The 15,225-nt window shown below is 37.7% G+C and overlaps 1 protein-coding gene across 6 annotated transcripts in view; it reads left to right on the forward strand.

The window, feature by feature from the left end:
- The window catches only part of LOC126272806 (nucleosome-remodeling factor subunit NURF301), a 282,822-nt gene that overhangs the window by 214,567 nt on the left and 53,030 nt on the right, over positions 1–15,225 (forward strand). For 4 of the 6 annotated variants that reach the window (XM_049976036.1, XM_049976004.1, XM_049976012.1 and 1 more), the window contains exons 25-29: positions 100–177; positions 4,594–4,670; positions 8,640–8,801; positions 13,658–13,807; positions 14,826–15,164. In XM_049976036.1, coding sequence (XP_049831993.1) covers positions 100–177; positions 4,594–4,670; positions 8,640–8,801; positions 13,658–13,807; positions 14,826–15,164 — 806 coding nt within the window. The remainder of the gene's footprint in view (positions 1–99; positions 178–4,593; positions 4,671–8,639; positions 8,802–13,657; positions 13,808–14,825; positions 15,165–15,225) is intronic. The other 2 variants (XM_049976021.1, XM_049976029.1) reach the window with 1 other exon arrangement.

Consider the following 15,225-nt stretch of genomic DNA (forward strand, 5'->3'; position numbering starts at 1 on the left):
ACCTCTAATTATTGCTGATTAAGACATTTCTGATGACTTTATTTTTGGTCTTGTAGCTGTGTTTTAAATAACTGAGCTTTTTTTCCTTGCACTTCAAAGGGACACCATCAAATCAGCAGCGTGTGCAGATTGTCAAAGGACCTGATGGAAAATTGCAAGTCCGTGGTTTGATGCCTGGTAAGTTATTTATCATTTACAAGACATATTTTATTTTTCCCCCGAATTTTGTCTTCATACACTCCAAATTTTCTAATACAAATGAAATAATTGTAAAAAAAAAGTTGTTATCTGTAACTCTTATTGTCAATAAAGCGAGCAGAAACCAGAAACATTTAAGTGTTGCTACAAATAAATTTTAAGAGAAGAAAAAGGAAATGTAATATAAACTTCCTGCAAAGAGGGAGAGAGAGGAGGGGTGGAACACCCAGAAGGGGAGGAGGAAGTGACATGAAACTTCATTGGTTGAGAGGGTACATGATGTTATTTCAGTGATTACAAAATTGATCAAAGGCTTGGGAGTATGTGCCAACATATTAGTATGATGTTGCACCCTCTCTGACCACTATTCATGCACTGATTTGGTTGGGAAGGATGTTGTCACAATGCTTTCATATCCTCTCCTGAAACATATTGCCCTCAACTGTTCTAACGTGTCCTCGAAATCCTGGATACGGCTACAGGGAAGGAGGTGATGTCTGAACTGGTCACACATGTTCCATATGGCACAGATGTGAAGATCTTCCTGGCCATGGGAATATCTCAACATTAAGCATATAGTTCACACAGAAACATACTGTGTACAGATTACCATTGTCCTGTTGGAAAATGGCACTGTGATACTGCCCTATAAGAGGTACAACATGAGGACAAAGGATTCCCATAGTGTACTGTTGTGCCATAAGAGTTCCCTCAACCGATACCAACCATGGCCTGAATACAACGATGGCTCCCAACACCTCAGTACTGGGAGTAACAGTGCTGTGTCTCTCAAAAACATTGGAAGACTGGGACCCCTCTCCAGGTTGCCACCATACTCGCTGACAGGGGTCATCCAGGCTAGTGCAAACTTTGATTCATCATTGAATGCACTTTTATGCCATTCTTTGGCAGTCCATACTTCCTGGTCAAGGAACTACTCCAAATGCAATTTGTTTTTGTTGTGATGTTAACAGCAGCTTGGGATGGTAATTCCATAGTCTGGCTTCTGCTAGTATCTGGCCAGTTGTGTGGGATGGCACAGAATGTTGCAGTTAGTCCATTACTTTTTCTTGCATGGCAGATGCAGATTAGTGCCCAGTACAGTACTCTTCTCTTTTGATGCTCAGACAGGATCAACTGGAACTAGATGAGAATTGTGACTGCCCCCATGTTCCTATGGGATTCAACATTGGGTCACAGTCATATCTGCATGCCTACAGATCTGGTTACTGCATGATTTGACCAGCTGGCCAAATAGGGATCCACAGTGAGGCCCCTGTCAAGCCCTGTCCCTCACATGTATGTGGCATCTTCGTGTCCATCAGAGTAATCATTCATGACCATCAGAGTGATCACTCAATATCTGATGCTGTTCACATCACTTATTTACCCAACCTGGCCAGGTAATAACAATAAACATGAACAATGCTAATTCCCTCTAGTGACCATTCTACTTGTCATAGAGAACAGGACTTACGTACCTGCCAGTGGTGTATATATGTAGGAAGTAATTTTCACATCTGACCCTGTCTCCTCAGTTCATCATGTTAGATAGTTAGTTAAATGTTCCATAGAGCATTTGGATGATTCATTTGTTGAAATTTGTGTGTGTGTGTGTGTGTGTGTGTGTGTGTGTGTGTGTGTGTGTGTCTGAGCCACTGACAGCTTTAACAATTGGTAATAAAGGTCATCTTTCCCTATAGTGTGGTAGGTATGTACATCACTGTTTTTGTCAAATTCTGATGGATTATTAATGATCAATTTCATTAGTGGATCTACGTATTGCGACGACGCAGTTAAAATGCCTAACTCATTGAAGTAGTACCAACATAATGTTGGTGGGTGAACACCACCTATTATTCTTACTGCTTGCTTTTGTGCAATTACTTCAGGAAATTATTCTCTATGACATTATTGAGCGGAAATATGCAAAATGTCTCATGAGGTTTATGAAGAGGAAAAGCAGCTGAACTTAATATGCTTCTTCCAGCTCAAGTTTTCATCGCTGTGCACTGATTTGCCAGGGTACTAAAGGCAAAAACATACCCTGAGAAATCTGTGGTAGTAGAGCATGCTCAAGAAAACAGATATTGGGTTGCATTTAACAAGACACCTGTCATTAAACGGATTAATAGTTTCTGGGGCAGCATAATAAAAGAAGTGATAGAGAGAAAAATTTGTGTTGACACCCTCAGTAAAGACGGCAGCCTGCAGCTAAGCACGGCTTGTGACCCGGCCGTCAGAAGGTTTAAGTAGGTGTGACAGATGCATAACGAAAACCTATCTTACATGGTAGTGGAGCAAACACCAGTGACGTCTCAGAAAGCAGTGTGGCTGTATAAGGACGATAGCAGCAACCAAAAGACAGACACCACTTGGCATTGGCTGAGGAGAACTTGGCCGAAAGCTGGTGGATTTTAAACCACTTGATGTGGCTAGAATTGTGTTTTGTTACCACTGTACATTAAATTTACTTTTTATCCTTAATTTTCTCCTATCAATATGGGTAGCATGCCATACCTATAGCTTACACTTTCAACTAAAATTTCTCAATTGTGCATGTATTATTAAAATTGCATATGTTATTTCTCAGCTGTACATCTTCAAGTACGATCACTTACCCATCTTATTGCATCCTGCACCATCTATACCATTATTAAAGGTCAAAATACCTTCTGCCATCTGTTGCCACAACTGTCACTTCTTTCATAAATGTATTTACTTTGTTGCTATTTTATGATTAAATTCTCCTCCTTAGCAAATTTTTATTTAACTAGTCATGCCATGAACACTTGCTTATTCAAACTCTGTCACTTTTACCACAAATATTTCAAGTTGCCCTCCATCCAGACACAAAAGCCAATCTTACTATAAGGCTTCAGCTCCTTTCACGAATTACCTTTTCTTTGTAACAGTAATATATTGTACTCTATCTTTACAGTTGGACCCTTGTTCTCCAATAGTTGGACAGTGTTATATTTATCATCTTTGGGTGCTATGTGAGCTACTTACATCCAACTCCTACGTGTGAGTACCATTACATGTAAATCCACCGCTTCCCCAATTCAGCCTCATGGTAACTCACAGATGCTGCCTTGATCCCAAGTGTCCTCTCCAGGATACTAACAATTTCATCAAAATGCTATCTTCTAAGAAGCTAACCCCAGCAGAAATACCAGTCTTCTCAAAAGATCTTACTTTGGCCAAAAATCCAGGTTTAATTATGCTGGACTTGACAAGAATCTTTTCTCCTTTATCTGTTGCCCTCATTGGAAAGATATCTTCACCATTCACCCTGCTAAACACAGGTAACTTTAATCGGGAGGACTTTCAACACTGACTCATCAGGCTGTCACAATTTGGGTCAGTGTGTAGCCCATGCATGTTAGTTCATGTAAAATGATTGGTCAAAATCATTACCTAATCCATGCTAATGGCTCCATGACACTAACTTCAACATTGGACATTGTGTATTATATAATTGCCCTATTTGTGTATATAATCTTCATTTTACAGGATGGTTAACTTATTGGGTACTTTGATGTGGTATACACTGTTATTAAACAAATTTTTAAAATGAGGATTGTTTTCTCATTCTATTTTATATCGGTATCTCCTTTGTATCCTAGAAATATAGTGTTGATACATTAACAAAATTCAGGAACTACTCGAGTATTTTATTCTAAATTAATTTAAAACTCCCACCATCATCATCCTCTTCTAAAGCACAAGTTTCTCCAGTAAACCCCTTCCATTAGCAGCTGACTAGATATAAAATAAACTGCCTCTCAGCATAAGATATGTTAAATATGTGCCCTCTTTAAAAAATGTATATTTTTAAACAATGTGAATTATCTTTTATTTTTATTTTGTGGTACTGTGCTTCACTTATTGTAGTGGTATGCAATTACGAAGGTGGCCATGTGACGTGTCTTGTGCAGAGAGATGTAGAAAATACTTTACAGTGTCACCAATGTGCCCTCTGTCTTTGTCCCATGCTTAACTCTCCATCCATTGCCTACCATAGTAACTGGCAGCGTTGGGGTAAGCGTCACATCAGGCCACTGCTTCTGCTTCTGGCTCTCACCAAAAACATTTATGTGCTCAGAAAACTGATACTGTCATGTTTGCATTATGCCATCCATAAGGAATACTACAGTGTCTATGTACTTTCACCGTACCTAAACTAATATGAAAATCATTGCTTAATGTTCTAAGTGCTCCCCAAATTGCACACTATAGGCATACACTATAGTAAGGCACTATTGATTGAAGCAACATGGAGTGCACTGATCCTTGCCACTGCAGTTCGCTCCACCCCCTGTCTCCTTACTTGCACACCACTATACACTCTTGCAAAGGAAATAAATCATATTTTATTTTCTTACTTTTTAGGTCAGCAGCTCGTGCAAATGCCAGATGGAAAGCTCCATGTCCTCAACAATCCTCAGATTCAAGCTCAACCTCAACAGGTATCTGTGCCTTGCATTTCTACAATTTTATCTTGAAATCTGGGAAATAAAAGTAATTGCAAATCATCTTGTATGATATCCACACAAGACTATATAAAATTCTTGTGTTTTACGTGATGTGTTAATGATGGCTGAGCTAATTTTAATCAAGAACTGGTCTAGAAAGAATGATTGAGGCAATTGCAGTGAAAATTGATTGACATATCAGTGTTATTCCTGGAAGGATTTTCTTAAATTCGGTATCTCTCTTGCCCAGTGATATGAGCAGGATCAGATATGGAGAATCACACAAGTCACAGTGTGTAAGAAGGCAGACAGGCAACATACTGCTGTCTTTCACAATGGCTCTCAAAGAGACAGCTCAACGTTATATTTTAAGTAATAGAAAAGGAAGCAGCAAATACATGTAAAAGTTGTCCTTTTTTGGTGTGTGTGTGTGTGTGTGTGTGTGTGTGTGTGTGTGTGTGTGTGTGTGAGCAAGGGAGGGGGAGAGGGGCAATGTCTTCTGTATTTTAATCTAATTTTAATATTCGGCTAATCTTTCTGTTAGATGTTGCATGCTGTTGCCATTAAATTCAAGCATTGTGTAATCTATTGCACGTTGGTGTGAAAAAGAGACAGTTTAACTGTGAATAGTATACTGAGTGCATATTTCTACACAGAAATAGTAATAAACTTATAACATGTAGCCAATAATATTGTAATTTAAGGTAAGTTATAGTTGTTGCCACTTCCATTTTCACATTTCATTAGATTTGTTTTGTAGTGTTGATAGTGTAATAACATGTTTAAGAATGAGTTTGAAAATGTAGTTCCCTGAAATTTTTCAAGTTTTATGAGTAACTATATTATAAATAAGTCTCCAAAATAGATGCATGCACTCAAAGTATCAATGCTAGCTTTGTGAAGTTTGTTATTCACTGCATTTATAAATAATAGGTGCTTGCTTCTGTAATTGCTTTATGAATCAAAATATTTCTTCTCACACTATGATCTACACACCAAAATAATTAGGAGATCTGTCTATACATACTTTTACATCATGGAGTAAATGCAGGTGAAGCAATATTGAAATGTTCAATAAAGAAAATATTTGACCAGAACAACAACTGCAACTGAGGAAGATGTTACTGGAATAAAAATTCACTTCAGTTGTAAGTAATTTGCCTTTTTTATAGCACCGCCGGTTTCGGAAACTTGAAACTCCATTGTCATGTTCCACTAAATAATTAAAAATCTTGAATGTGTGGCATTTGGGCCAATCAGACCCACATCAAATGACACATGGCAGCCTAGGTATAGTGGCTGAGGCACACACCTCAACAGCTGATAAGGAACTGTAGGAACCACCTGATGATGTAGCTTTAAGCTTCCAAAACTGGTAGTGGGGAGAAAAAATGGAGAGAGAGGGACAAATTACTTATAACTGAAGGGGATTTTTATTCCAGCAATGTAGAGAAAGGTAATCCAATCTCACAGCAAAATAACCTACTGTAATCCGTTGCACAGGGAGTTGTGACGTGTGAGGCAGCAACTACTGTTGTAGTTCCTCAGTGTGTAATTGAAAAATTATGGACTCATACTGTACCTCATAACCTGTTTGAATAAATAGCAACATTAGCACCTATACAGCAAATCTTCAAACATCGACAGATTACACAAAAACAACCCAAACTGTCTACAGTCTTTGTGGAGGTAGCCTTTGTGCATGAACCCCTCCTTAACATGTGTTGTTCATAGTATCTTGAGACAATGGACAAAGACACAAATGGATAGTGGTGTGGTGAGGTTTTTTGTTTTTCCCCTCCCTAAGCTACAGGTGAATGTTGATACTGACAATTGAAGTGTTTACATGTGGATATATTGTGGAATGTGACACAACTCCACATTTTTTCATGAATGATTTCCCTGACACTATAGCAAATTGATAATTTTGCTAGGAATGCAGAGTAGCTGGTATATGGACCTCAGTGTCACTTTGAAAGGTGTAGGAATGTGGTGTTCTGACTTTTCTTATGTTGTATGCCGCTACCATCAATCCTTCTATCCATTTTATAAATTTCCTGTAAAATCTCATTTGATCAACTACGCTGAGAGGTTTTCTCCCTATATGTGATTTATATTGAACAAATCTGAGAGTAATTTGGCAGTCGTATTGGAGTTTGGCCATCATTGTTCCAGACATGGATCTTATTCTTCTAGAGGAGTCTGAAATGTCCCTTAGTGATGTTCCTTTATTAAATTCATGCTATGCAGGTTTTAGACAATTCTTGCTGTTCTTTTTGACCTTACATTGTATGAAGGTTTAGTAATTACTATTTTTCACCTATTTTTAATTGGTTTTCATTCCTGTGTCACATTTGTATAAGTGCTACAGAGCACCTTCATCAGTACAGCCCAGAATGTTACAATAGTATGTGAAAGTATTTGTATTATATCAACAGATCTGTACAGTTTGTGTAATTCCATCCTTTAATTGTTTTGACCCATGTGATGATTAAATCAAGAGCATCGGGCATATCTTGTATGGAGATTCTGTCCACACTACCTGCCCACTGATATTCAGATAGTAATGAATCTCACATCTGGCCACACAAATTTAAAGTAGTAGTGTGATGCAAATTGCTAATTTCAAATAACTCTTGTTGAGCTGCAGGGAGCTGCAGTGTTAAATGATTGTCTGATGTTGGTAAAACAGGTTTACTTTTTTTGTGAATTCTTCTTTGGTACCCCACTTTCAGAAATAAATTACCAGGAGCCCCCTGTGATACATGTTTAGTAAAAATAATTGTGTTTAGCAGAAATAATTGAGATATCCACCAAATTCCTAGATTTCCCTTTAACTGTACTAACTTAGATGTGTTTAAAAATTGTCCAAATGCTCATCATCATTGTCAAAGTTTTCAATATCTGTGTTTGTTGTTTTCCCATCATAGACAGACAGACAGACAGCTTTCCAGTCTTGGCTTCTGTAATAGCTCATGTTGTGGGAAGCAGATATTCCTAAATAGTCCATTGATTAGCATATGTACAATTACATAAGTTCATTGGTTGATTCACACTGTCCTTTTATCCTTTGTTTAGGCAGAAATCATCTTGTGTATTTTAATGGTGTGTGTTTAAGTATGTTGCTGTTGTTTCAGTACGCTTATAAGTATGGTTGTGAAATTGTGTTGTAAATTTGTGAACAAGAAACAATGTTATTGGCCTTACAGAGAACTGTACTCTTTTCTGTTGAGTTTCCTTGGTTATGATGGTATGAAATGGTAAAATGTTTAGATCATGTTCTTTGTGGTACTAATATACTTCATGTAGGAAGTATAGATTTACGAACTCATGTTGAAATTGTTTAGCATGGCTCCAGTACAAAGTTGATGAAAACTCAGGAAATTAATACACTTCTTGCCAGCTTTCCACTCCTTAGCTTTATGAATTTCTGCTTTTGAAGTTGGCAGGTGTCTGATGGTGATTGCTGTAATTTAAGAGGTGTAAGAACATTTATTTTTCCACCAAAAGGGAACTGATAGTCACTGAACAATACAACATTTCGTTTTACAGGTTTGGCTAGTTCTCAAAATGTTTTTCTTGACACTTCCACCTTCATGAGTTTGATTATGTGATATAGTGGTGCGCATAAAAGAAGGTGGGCCACTCTTAGTGCCACAGAGCCAAGCTTCATTTATATGATGTTGACTTATGGTTCCATCATTTGTGCACCATGAACAGTGGTGTATATATTGACATTTAAGTTCCATTTATTTACTAGCAAATTAAGGCTCTTGCACAACAGAGTTCGCTATTGTCCTTTTTCTTGCACCTTCACCACCATCCACCATATTAGGTCAGAGATAACTATTTACCAAATTAGCTTCCAGTACTGTGCAGTGTAGAGGTCTTTTATCACCCATGAACATATTTAACAAAGAAAGAGACAAAAAAGAAAATTAGTGTACAAAGAATTTATTACAGGTTGCAGGCAGCAGAGTTGTGACGACCACAGCAAAAACATCAGTAGCAGCATCTCCTACTATTACTCAAGTAGTGAAAGCTGCTAACTCCCAAGTCAAACAGATAGCAGTTGACTCAACTAGGGGAACAGCTATTCCTCTAAGTCCATCTAAGCCCCCACAGGTAATACAAAATGAGAAAAATATTGTTTCAATTGCATACTCATTTATAAGGCTTTATAAGACATAACTTTTTTGCCAGATTACTTACAACATACATGAGGATGCCTTGAAACTTTCTGCTGTTACATAAATAATGATGGCTTACAAGGCAGCTCAAGACAGAGAAACTTTCTTCTTTTTCTTTTCTTTTTTTCCCCCTTGTTCTGTCACAACCAAATTAATAATTTATTTAAGGAATCATCATACTTGATGAGAGATGTAAGAGACAGAGTGCCAAATTCTGCAGAAATAATATTAGCTATTATGTTATCAACCTGAGGTAATATGGATAAAGTGATGCAGTAGGAACAACAGTAAAAAAAAGATCCTACATCTAAAATAGACAATTGTGGGAAGCAGAAACTTCTACACACACCAAACAATGTCATGAAATTTTAGAGACAGTTGGGTAAGAAAGACAAAGACAATTTTAGTTGATAACCAGCACAACACACTACATTACCATTTAACATTTGCTTTCCTCCTTGACATAACATTAATTAAAAACTTCAAGTGCTTAGATTAATTCTGTTGAAAATGTGTGTTGTTACTTTAAACACTACTAGTAAGCTTATTTTGATTGCAATTATTATCACAAATTTCTCATTATAAATCTTACACCAAACTACATTTAGAATGTGTAAGATTTATTTCAAGAATTATATCACGGTGTAATTTTTAAATCTTTCATGCCATGAGTTATGATTTAGTTTAATGTAGTAGTATAGTAATTTGTGTCGGGGGATCGTTTTATAATTATTAGGTTTGTTAGCTTAATATTTAAAAAAAATGTGTTAAGTCATATATACAGGCTGTGATCGGCCATTAGGTTTGTTAGCTTAATATAAAGAAAAAAATGTCTTAAGTCATAAATACAGGCCATGATCGGCCATGACATTGTTGAAAGAACCCCTAAAATTGGTGAGGACAACTTAAATGAAGATTTCTGGTTGAAGTATTAACTTCCATGCTTCGAAGCCTGAGGGCATTGTCGTAATGACTTCATTGCCTCGTTTGCTTTATGCCTAGTACACATTGCTTTTTTTTTAATTTATGTGCATTTTAAACAGATTATCAGATTATCATAGTAACATTTGCAGATGCCTTCAGGGCCGTAACCATGCTCCTACACCCCTGTTCAAGCACAACAGCTTCCTTCAGTCCCACGTGTCTAAAAAAAACTTAAGTCAACATTTACTGTTATAAGCCAAAAAAAGTTTGATGTATTTCACCTGAGAGAATAGTGATATATGTAGAAACAAACACAGATTAATATTACACTTTCAGCTTTAAGGTCCACATATTCATAATCTTGGGTTGAATCAGAAACATAGGAGAAGATGAGGATTATGGGAAAAAAGAGGGGGTGGGGGAATTTTACATAGCAGGCCACTAAATGCTTTGATCAAGATTAACTCAATATTTACAATAAAGTGAGAGCATTGAAAAATGATTTTTGAATTTAGATAATATATTCGATGTGACGTGTAAAGAATGAGATGACACATCTCAAAGAAGAATAATCAAGATACAATTGGAAGTCAAAAGATAAGAGCATACGTCAAGGTACAGAAGTAGACTTTTCAGTGATAATAATGGGTCATTTTAGTAGTTAACCTGGAAAGGAAAAGTAGTTAGAGTGGCAGAGTGAATACAGAGGTAAAAGTAAAGAAAAGTAACAAAACTGAATCTAAGCCTGAAAGAAATGGCGACTTCACGGTGTGGACAAAATGAGATTGAATTGTCAGATTCTCATGCTTTCATCAGTCTTCCTCTAGATTGTAAACACTCTCAGTATCGGGTCAGGTGCTAAAGAAGAGTTAAAAGAATGAACCAACACAACCTAATGAAATATGCATACAACATACAGTACACTATTGCAGAACACCCAATACCTTGTAATGTGCATTGTTGTTACATTTAGGTCATCCAAATCCTATTGCATATCAGTATTTTTGCTACTTTGTCCTGTTATTAACTTACTTGTTCATCAGTCCATTTCATTTTCTGTTCCTCTCTTGGTTCACTTCTTTCTTTCAATTCTCAGTCTGTTCACTCAAAGTCTTTGTCTCTCTTCACTTTCTTTCTCCTTATCTCTTCATGATTTCAGACCACCTGTCACATTTTTAACATTAATTTCATTACAGTTGAAATTTCATCATTACTTTCACCACTAGAATTTTTATTTTTTGCTCAAGCCTTCTGCTCTTATACTGTAGCTCCAGCTACCTGAACTAGAAAGCATGGCCCTGTTTACATTATCACCAGAAGTATCTGCATATCTAACCCCCCCCCCCCCCCCACAGACACACACACACATCACCACCACCACCACCACCCTTCTACACACACACACACACACACACACACACATCACACATGTACGCACACACACACAGAATAGCAATTTGCTTTAACTTTTTCAGTATAACAAACAAGATAAAACAGTGGTAAGACAATGGAGCCTTTTGAGGATTACTCTTCAAATCATCTGCCATCCAGATATTCAATTTAGGTTGATTTCTTTGAAAAGCACGGGGCGGATTTCCCCATCTTTCTTCAAATTGATTTTGTACTCCTTTTCTAATGACCTTGTTGTCTGCGGTATGTTCTCCAGTCTGTATAATGACAGTTTTTTATGTATTTTTTTAAGGCAATATAATTTACCATTTTCCTGTTCTATGAAGTAGAATTGAGGTTTAATTTTTATTTACAGCTCATTTTGTTATAAAATGTTATCACAGTTGTAGCAATGGAAAATCCAGAGAGGAATGCAACAATATTATTAAAAGGATAATTGCTACTCACCTTATAGTGGAGGTGCTGAGTCGCAGATGGCTACAACAGAGAGACTGTCAGAAAGTGAGCTTTCCTCCAACAAGACCCCTGTCAAAAACAGACAACTCTCACACACACACACACACACACACACACACACACACACACACACACACACACACAGTTACGTAGACGCAAGTCACTCGTGTGTGACCACATTTTCTGGCTGATGAGGCCAGACTGTGTTTTTATGTGAGACATTACAAACATTCCTGGAACAATTATACTTGAAGTGTTGCATTTTGCCCATTACGCTGTTTCAGAATCCTTCACCATTGAAATTGCTGTATGTATAGAAGAAATTTTTATTGCATGGGCCTTATAAGTATTCCGTTTGTGTCGTTTCACTTTGCCAGATGAGAGATAAATGAAATATTGAGTTTGGATTTTCTCATTTACAATCTGAGCAATCTCCAAAGAAGTACGATGATAAAATCCTTCCTTGTTTCTTCCAAGTACATACATATTCACTTGATTCTAGTTAATTTTTATTTGACTGCTACCGCAAATCACTCTTACTGTAACTATCTGCTATGAGTGGGAACTGTATTTCATCTCAAGTAAGATCCCTCAGTTGAAGTAAATGAAGATGGTGATCGGTCATATGTGTCTGTTTCACGGTGGACTTGCCCTTCATGGTAGGCAGTTTACTAGTTGCCACTTTACCATCATTGTGGCGTAGCCAAATACATTTACAGAAAGTTACAAATAAGACAACATGTGCAACAAGAGTTTCACTAAATAACCAAGAAACAAGAGACTAGAATCAGAACAGCTTTTCATTTGTTGACCTGCCTTGTTTTCTGTTGACCACTTTTAACTTAAGTATGCACACATTAAGATAAACTCGAAGACAGAAAATAGGAGACAATATCATGTTCAAATGTGATATTCTTCAGCTTCTAAAGTCTTGTTTTTTAATGCTTTTATTATTTTCTTGCTTTAGTCATGCTAAGCACTTTATAGTTGCATGTAATAGTTCATGAAAAACAAAATGTGATATGAGAATGCATTTTTTTCTTTAATTTTATTTTTGTGTGAGGGGCATTTGGTAAGTAATGCAACACGTGTTTTTTCTCTCTCTCTCTGAAAGCAGGTTGCTTTTATTCACGATTTCAAGACACCATATTGTTCCCAACTCCTTTGGCTACAATTTCCTATTTTTCAACTTAATCTCTGTTCAACGTGATGGCCTTACACCACCTTACTTGGAGGACCTATATGCTCACATGGTAACACTATACTGGTCGACACTGGAGCCAGCGTCCTGCCCCATCAGTAACTTACCCGTCACCCTTGTACTCCTTCGTGCGGAGAGCATCCTCCATTGGACCAAACAGATGGAAATTGAAGGTGCAAGATCCCAGCTGAATGGTGGACGAAGAAGAACACTCAGTGACATCTTTTGAGCTCCTATCGGGTGCACAGATTTGTGTGAGGCCTTGCATTTTGTCATGGAGAAGGGGAAGTTTGTTTGCACTTTTGTGGCGATGAACATGCTGAAGTCGTTTCTTCAATTTCCTGAGGCCGTATGCAGCTTGCTGGCATGTGGGAGATTTGACAGGTTTGCACGACCTTGTTGCAGGGATTAGAGATGCGTCACCCAAAAGCTCACTGTGCTTTTGTTAAGTGCAAAGTCTCCGTAGACATTCTGCAGGCACCTACGTTTATCTGTGATGTTCTGGTTTTCTGCAGAAAGAAACCGAATGACAGCTCTCTGCTTGAAACGCATCTCCTTTACAGACCCCATTTTGAGGACCATGTACAGTGCCAGCTATTGGTACTTCATGAAACTAGAGGGGCTGGAATAGGAATATTCCATCATATCCCACAACAAATGCCACATTTTGTCAACCTAAGTTGGGCAAGAAAAAAGTGTGCTGTATTACTTATTGAACCCTTCTCATACAGTTCGTTCATCTCCATAACTATGTTTTCTTTATTTTTGTTGTTCTGATAACTTATTGTATGTTCTTACAGACTGTTATGATCAGGCAACAAATTGGAGGAACACCAGTTGTGCAAAAGGTTGCTGCCCAACCGGGAACTGTAGTTGTCAGTGGAAATCAAGTATTCACACCTGGACAGATCATTGTTAGTGGTAATCAAGTTGTTGGGACACCAACACAGGTAATGTATTGTAGAAATTCACTCCCTCATAAATTATTAAATGGAAAATTTCTAGTCAGTATTTCATATTTTAGTTCATTCTCAAATTTCTCCTTTATCTTATTGTCTTCCTCTTCCACGAAATATTAAAAAAATTGAAGGAAATACTTATTTTCCGACATGAAATTTAGAATTAACTGCAATAATGTGTTAAAAGTGTTAAAAGAAAAGAGATAAAATTACAATACTTCCAACCCAATGAATCTTTTCTCATTAAACCATTTAGACGTCACATATATATAGGAGATACTTTTATTCAAAATTTTAAATAAACTCAGCCTCATACTCTACAACTCCTGTGGTCAACATGAACTGCAAGATGATTCGTCAATGGATTATGTTGTCAGTGACCACTCAGTGACTAGTGCTTGTATATGAAAGTTTTGTATTTTAATGCTTATACAAATATATTTGAATGAAAGCACACTTTTTTTTTTTTTGGTAATGTGTACACTAATTGATGGTCAGTGGCCTTATTGTTTCCACAACAAGACTTGCGCAGTTCTCTGTGGCATGCTTGCTGACTGACTGGTGGCGATTTAAGTGTAAGGGCACACAGAGACACCTATTGTCTGCATTACGGAGCGCAAAAGGTTAAACCTGGTATTCGGTCAGCACCATTTGCTCTTCCCACACCGACTATAAGATGTGATGGTAGTTAAAATTGTATTGTTTGTTAATTTCCCCCCCCCCCCCTCTCTCTCTCTCTCTCTCTCTCTCTCTCTCTCTCTCTCTCTCTCTCTCTCTCTCTCTCTCTCTCTGTGTGTGTGTGTGTGTGTGTGTGTGTGTGTGTGTGTGTGTGTGTGTGTGTGTGTGTGCGTGCGTGCGCGCATGCGTGCGCTGCCAGGGGGAGGTTGGTTTGGGGGGGGGGGGGGGCATTTCTGTGTGGATAGGCATACGTGCAGTGGATACTTTTTGGTTGGGCACACTGTTATTTAATGTGGAAAGATAATATTTCCATTTTTGTCTCTATGAATAGGTGATGACAGCAGGTGGTCAACTTCTCAGTACTGGCCAGTTTGTAGTTGCTGGATCAAACCTTGCCCAGCAGCTAGCATCTGGAAAAGCACAACTTGCTACAATAAATGGCCAGCAAGTCTTAATTCGAACTGCACCTCCTGGGACTTCTGCCACTGCATTACAACAGAGCAATGCAGTTGTTGTAACAGGCAATGCAGTTGCCTTAAATACTACGGTGGGAACTACAGTAACCTCTGGAGAGGCTACACAAACTGTAAATGCTGTACAAGTGCCTGTTGCAACGACAAGCAATTTACTTTTGAAACCAGTTGCTGCAGCAGGGCAACAAAATGTTCAGGTAATGCCTGCACACTTATCCTATTTGGCTATTAGCAATTGAAGTATATGGTTATCACTTG

Source organism: Schistocerca gregaria, chromosome 1 (assembly GCF_023897955.1).
Source record: "Schistocerca gregaria isolate iqSchGreg1 chromosome 1, iqSchGreg1.2, whole genome shotgun sequence".
Lineage (NCBI taxonomy): Eukaryota > Metazoa > Arthropoda > Insecta > Orthoptera > Acrididae > Schistocerca > Schistocerca gregaria.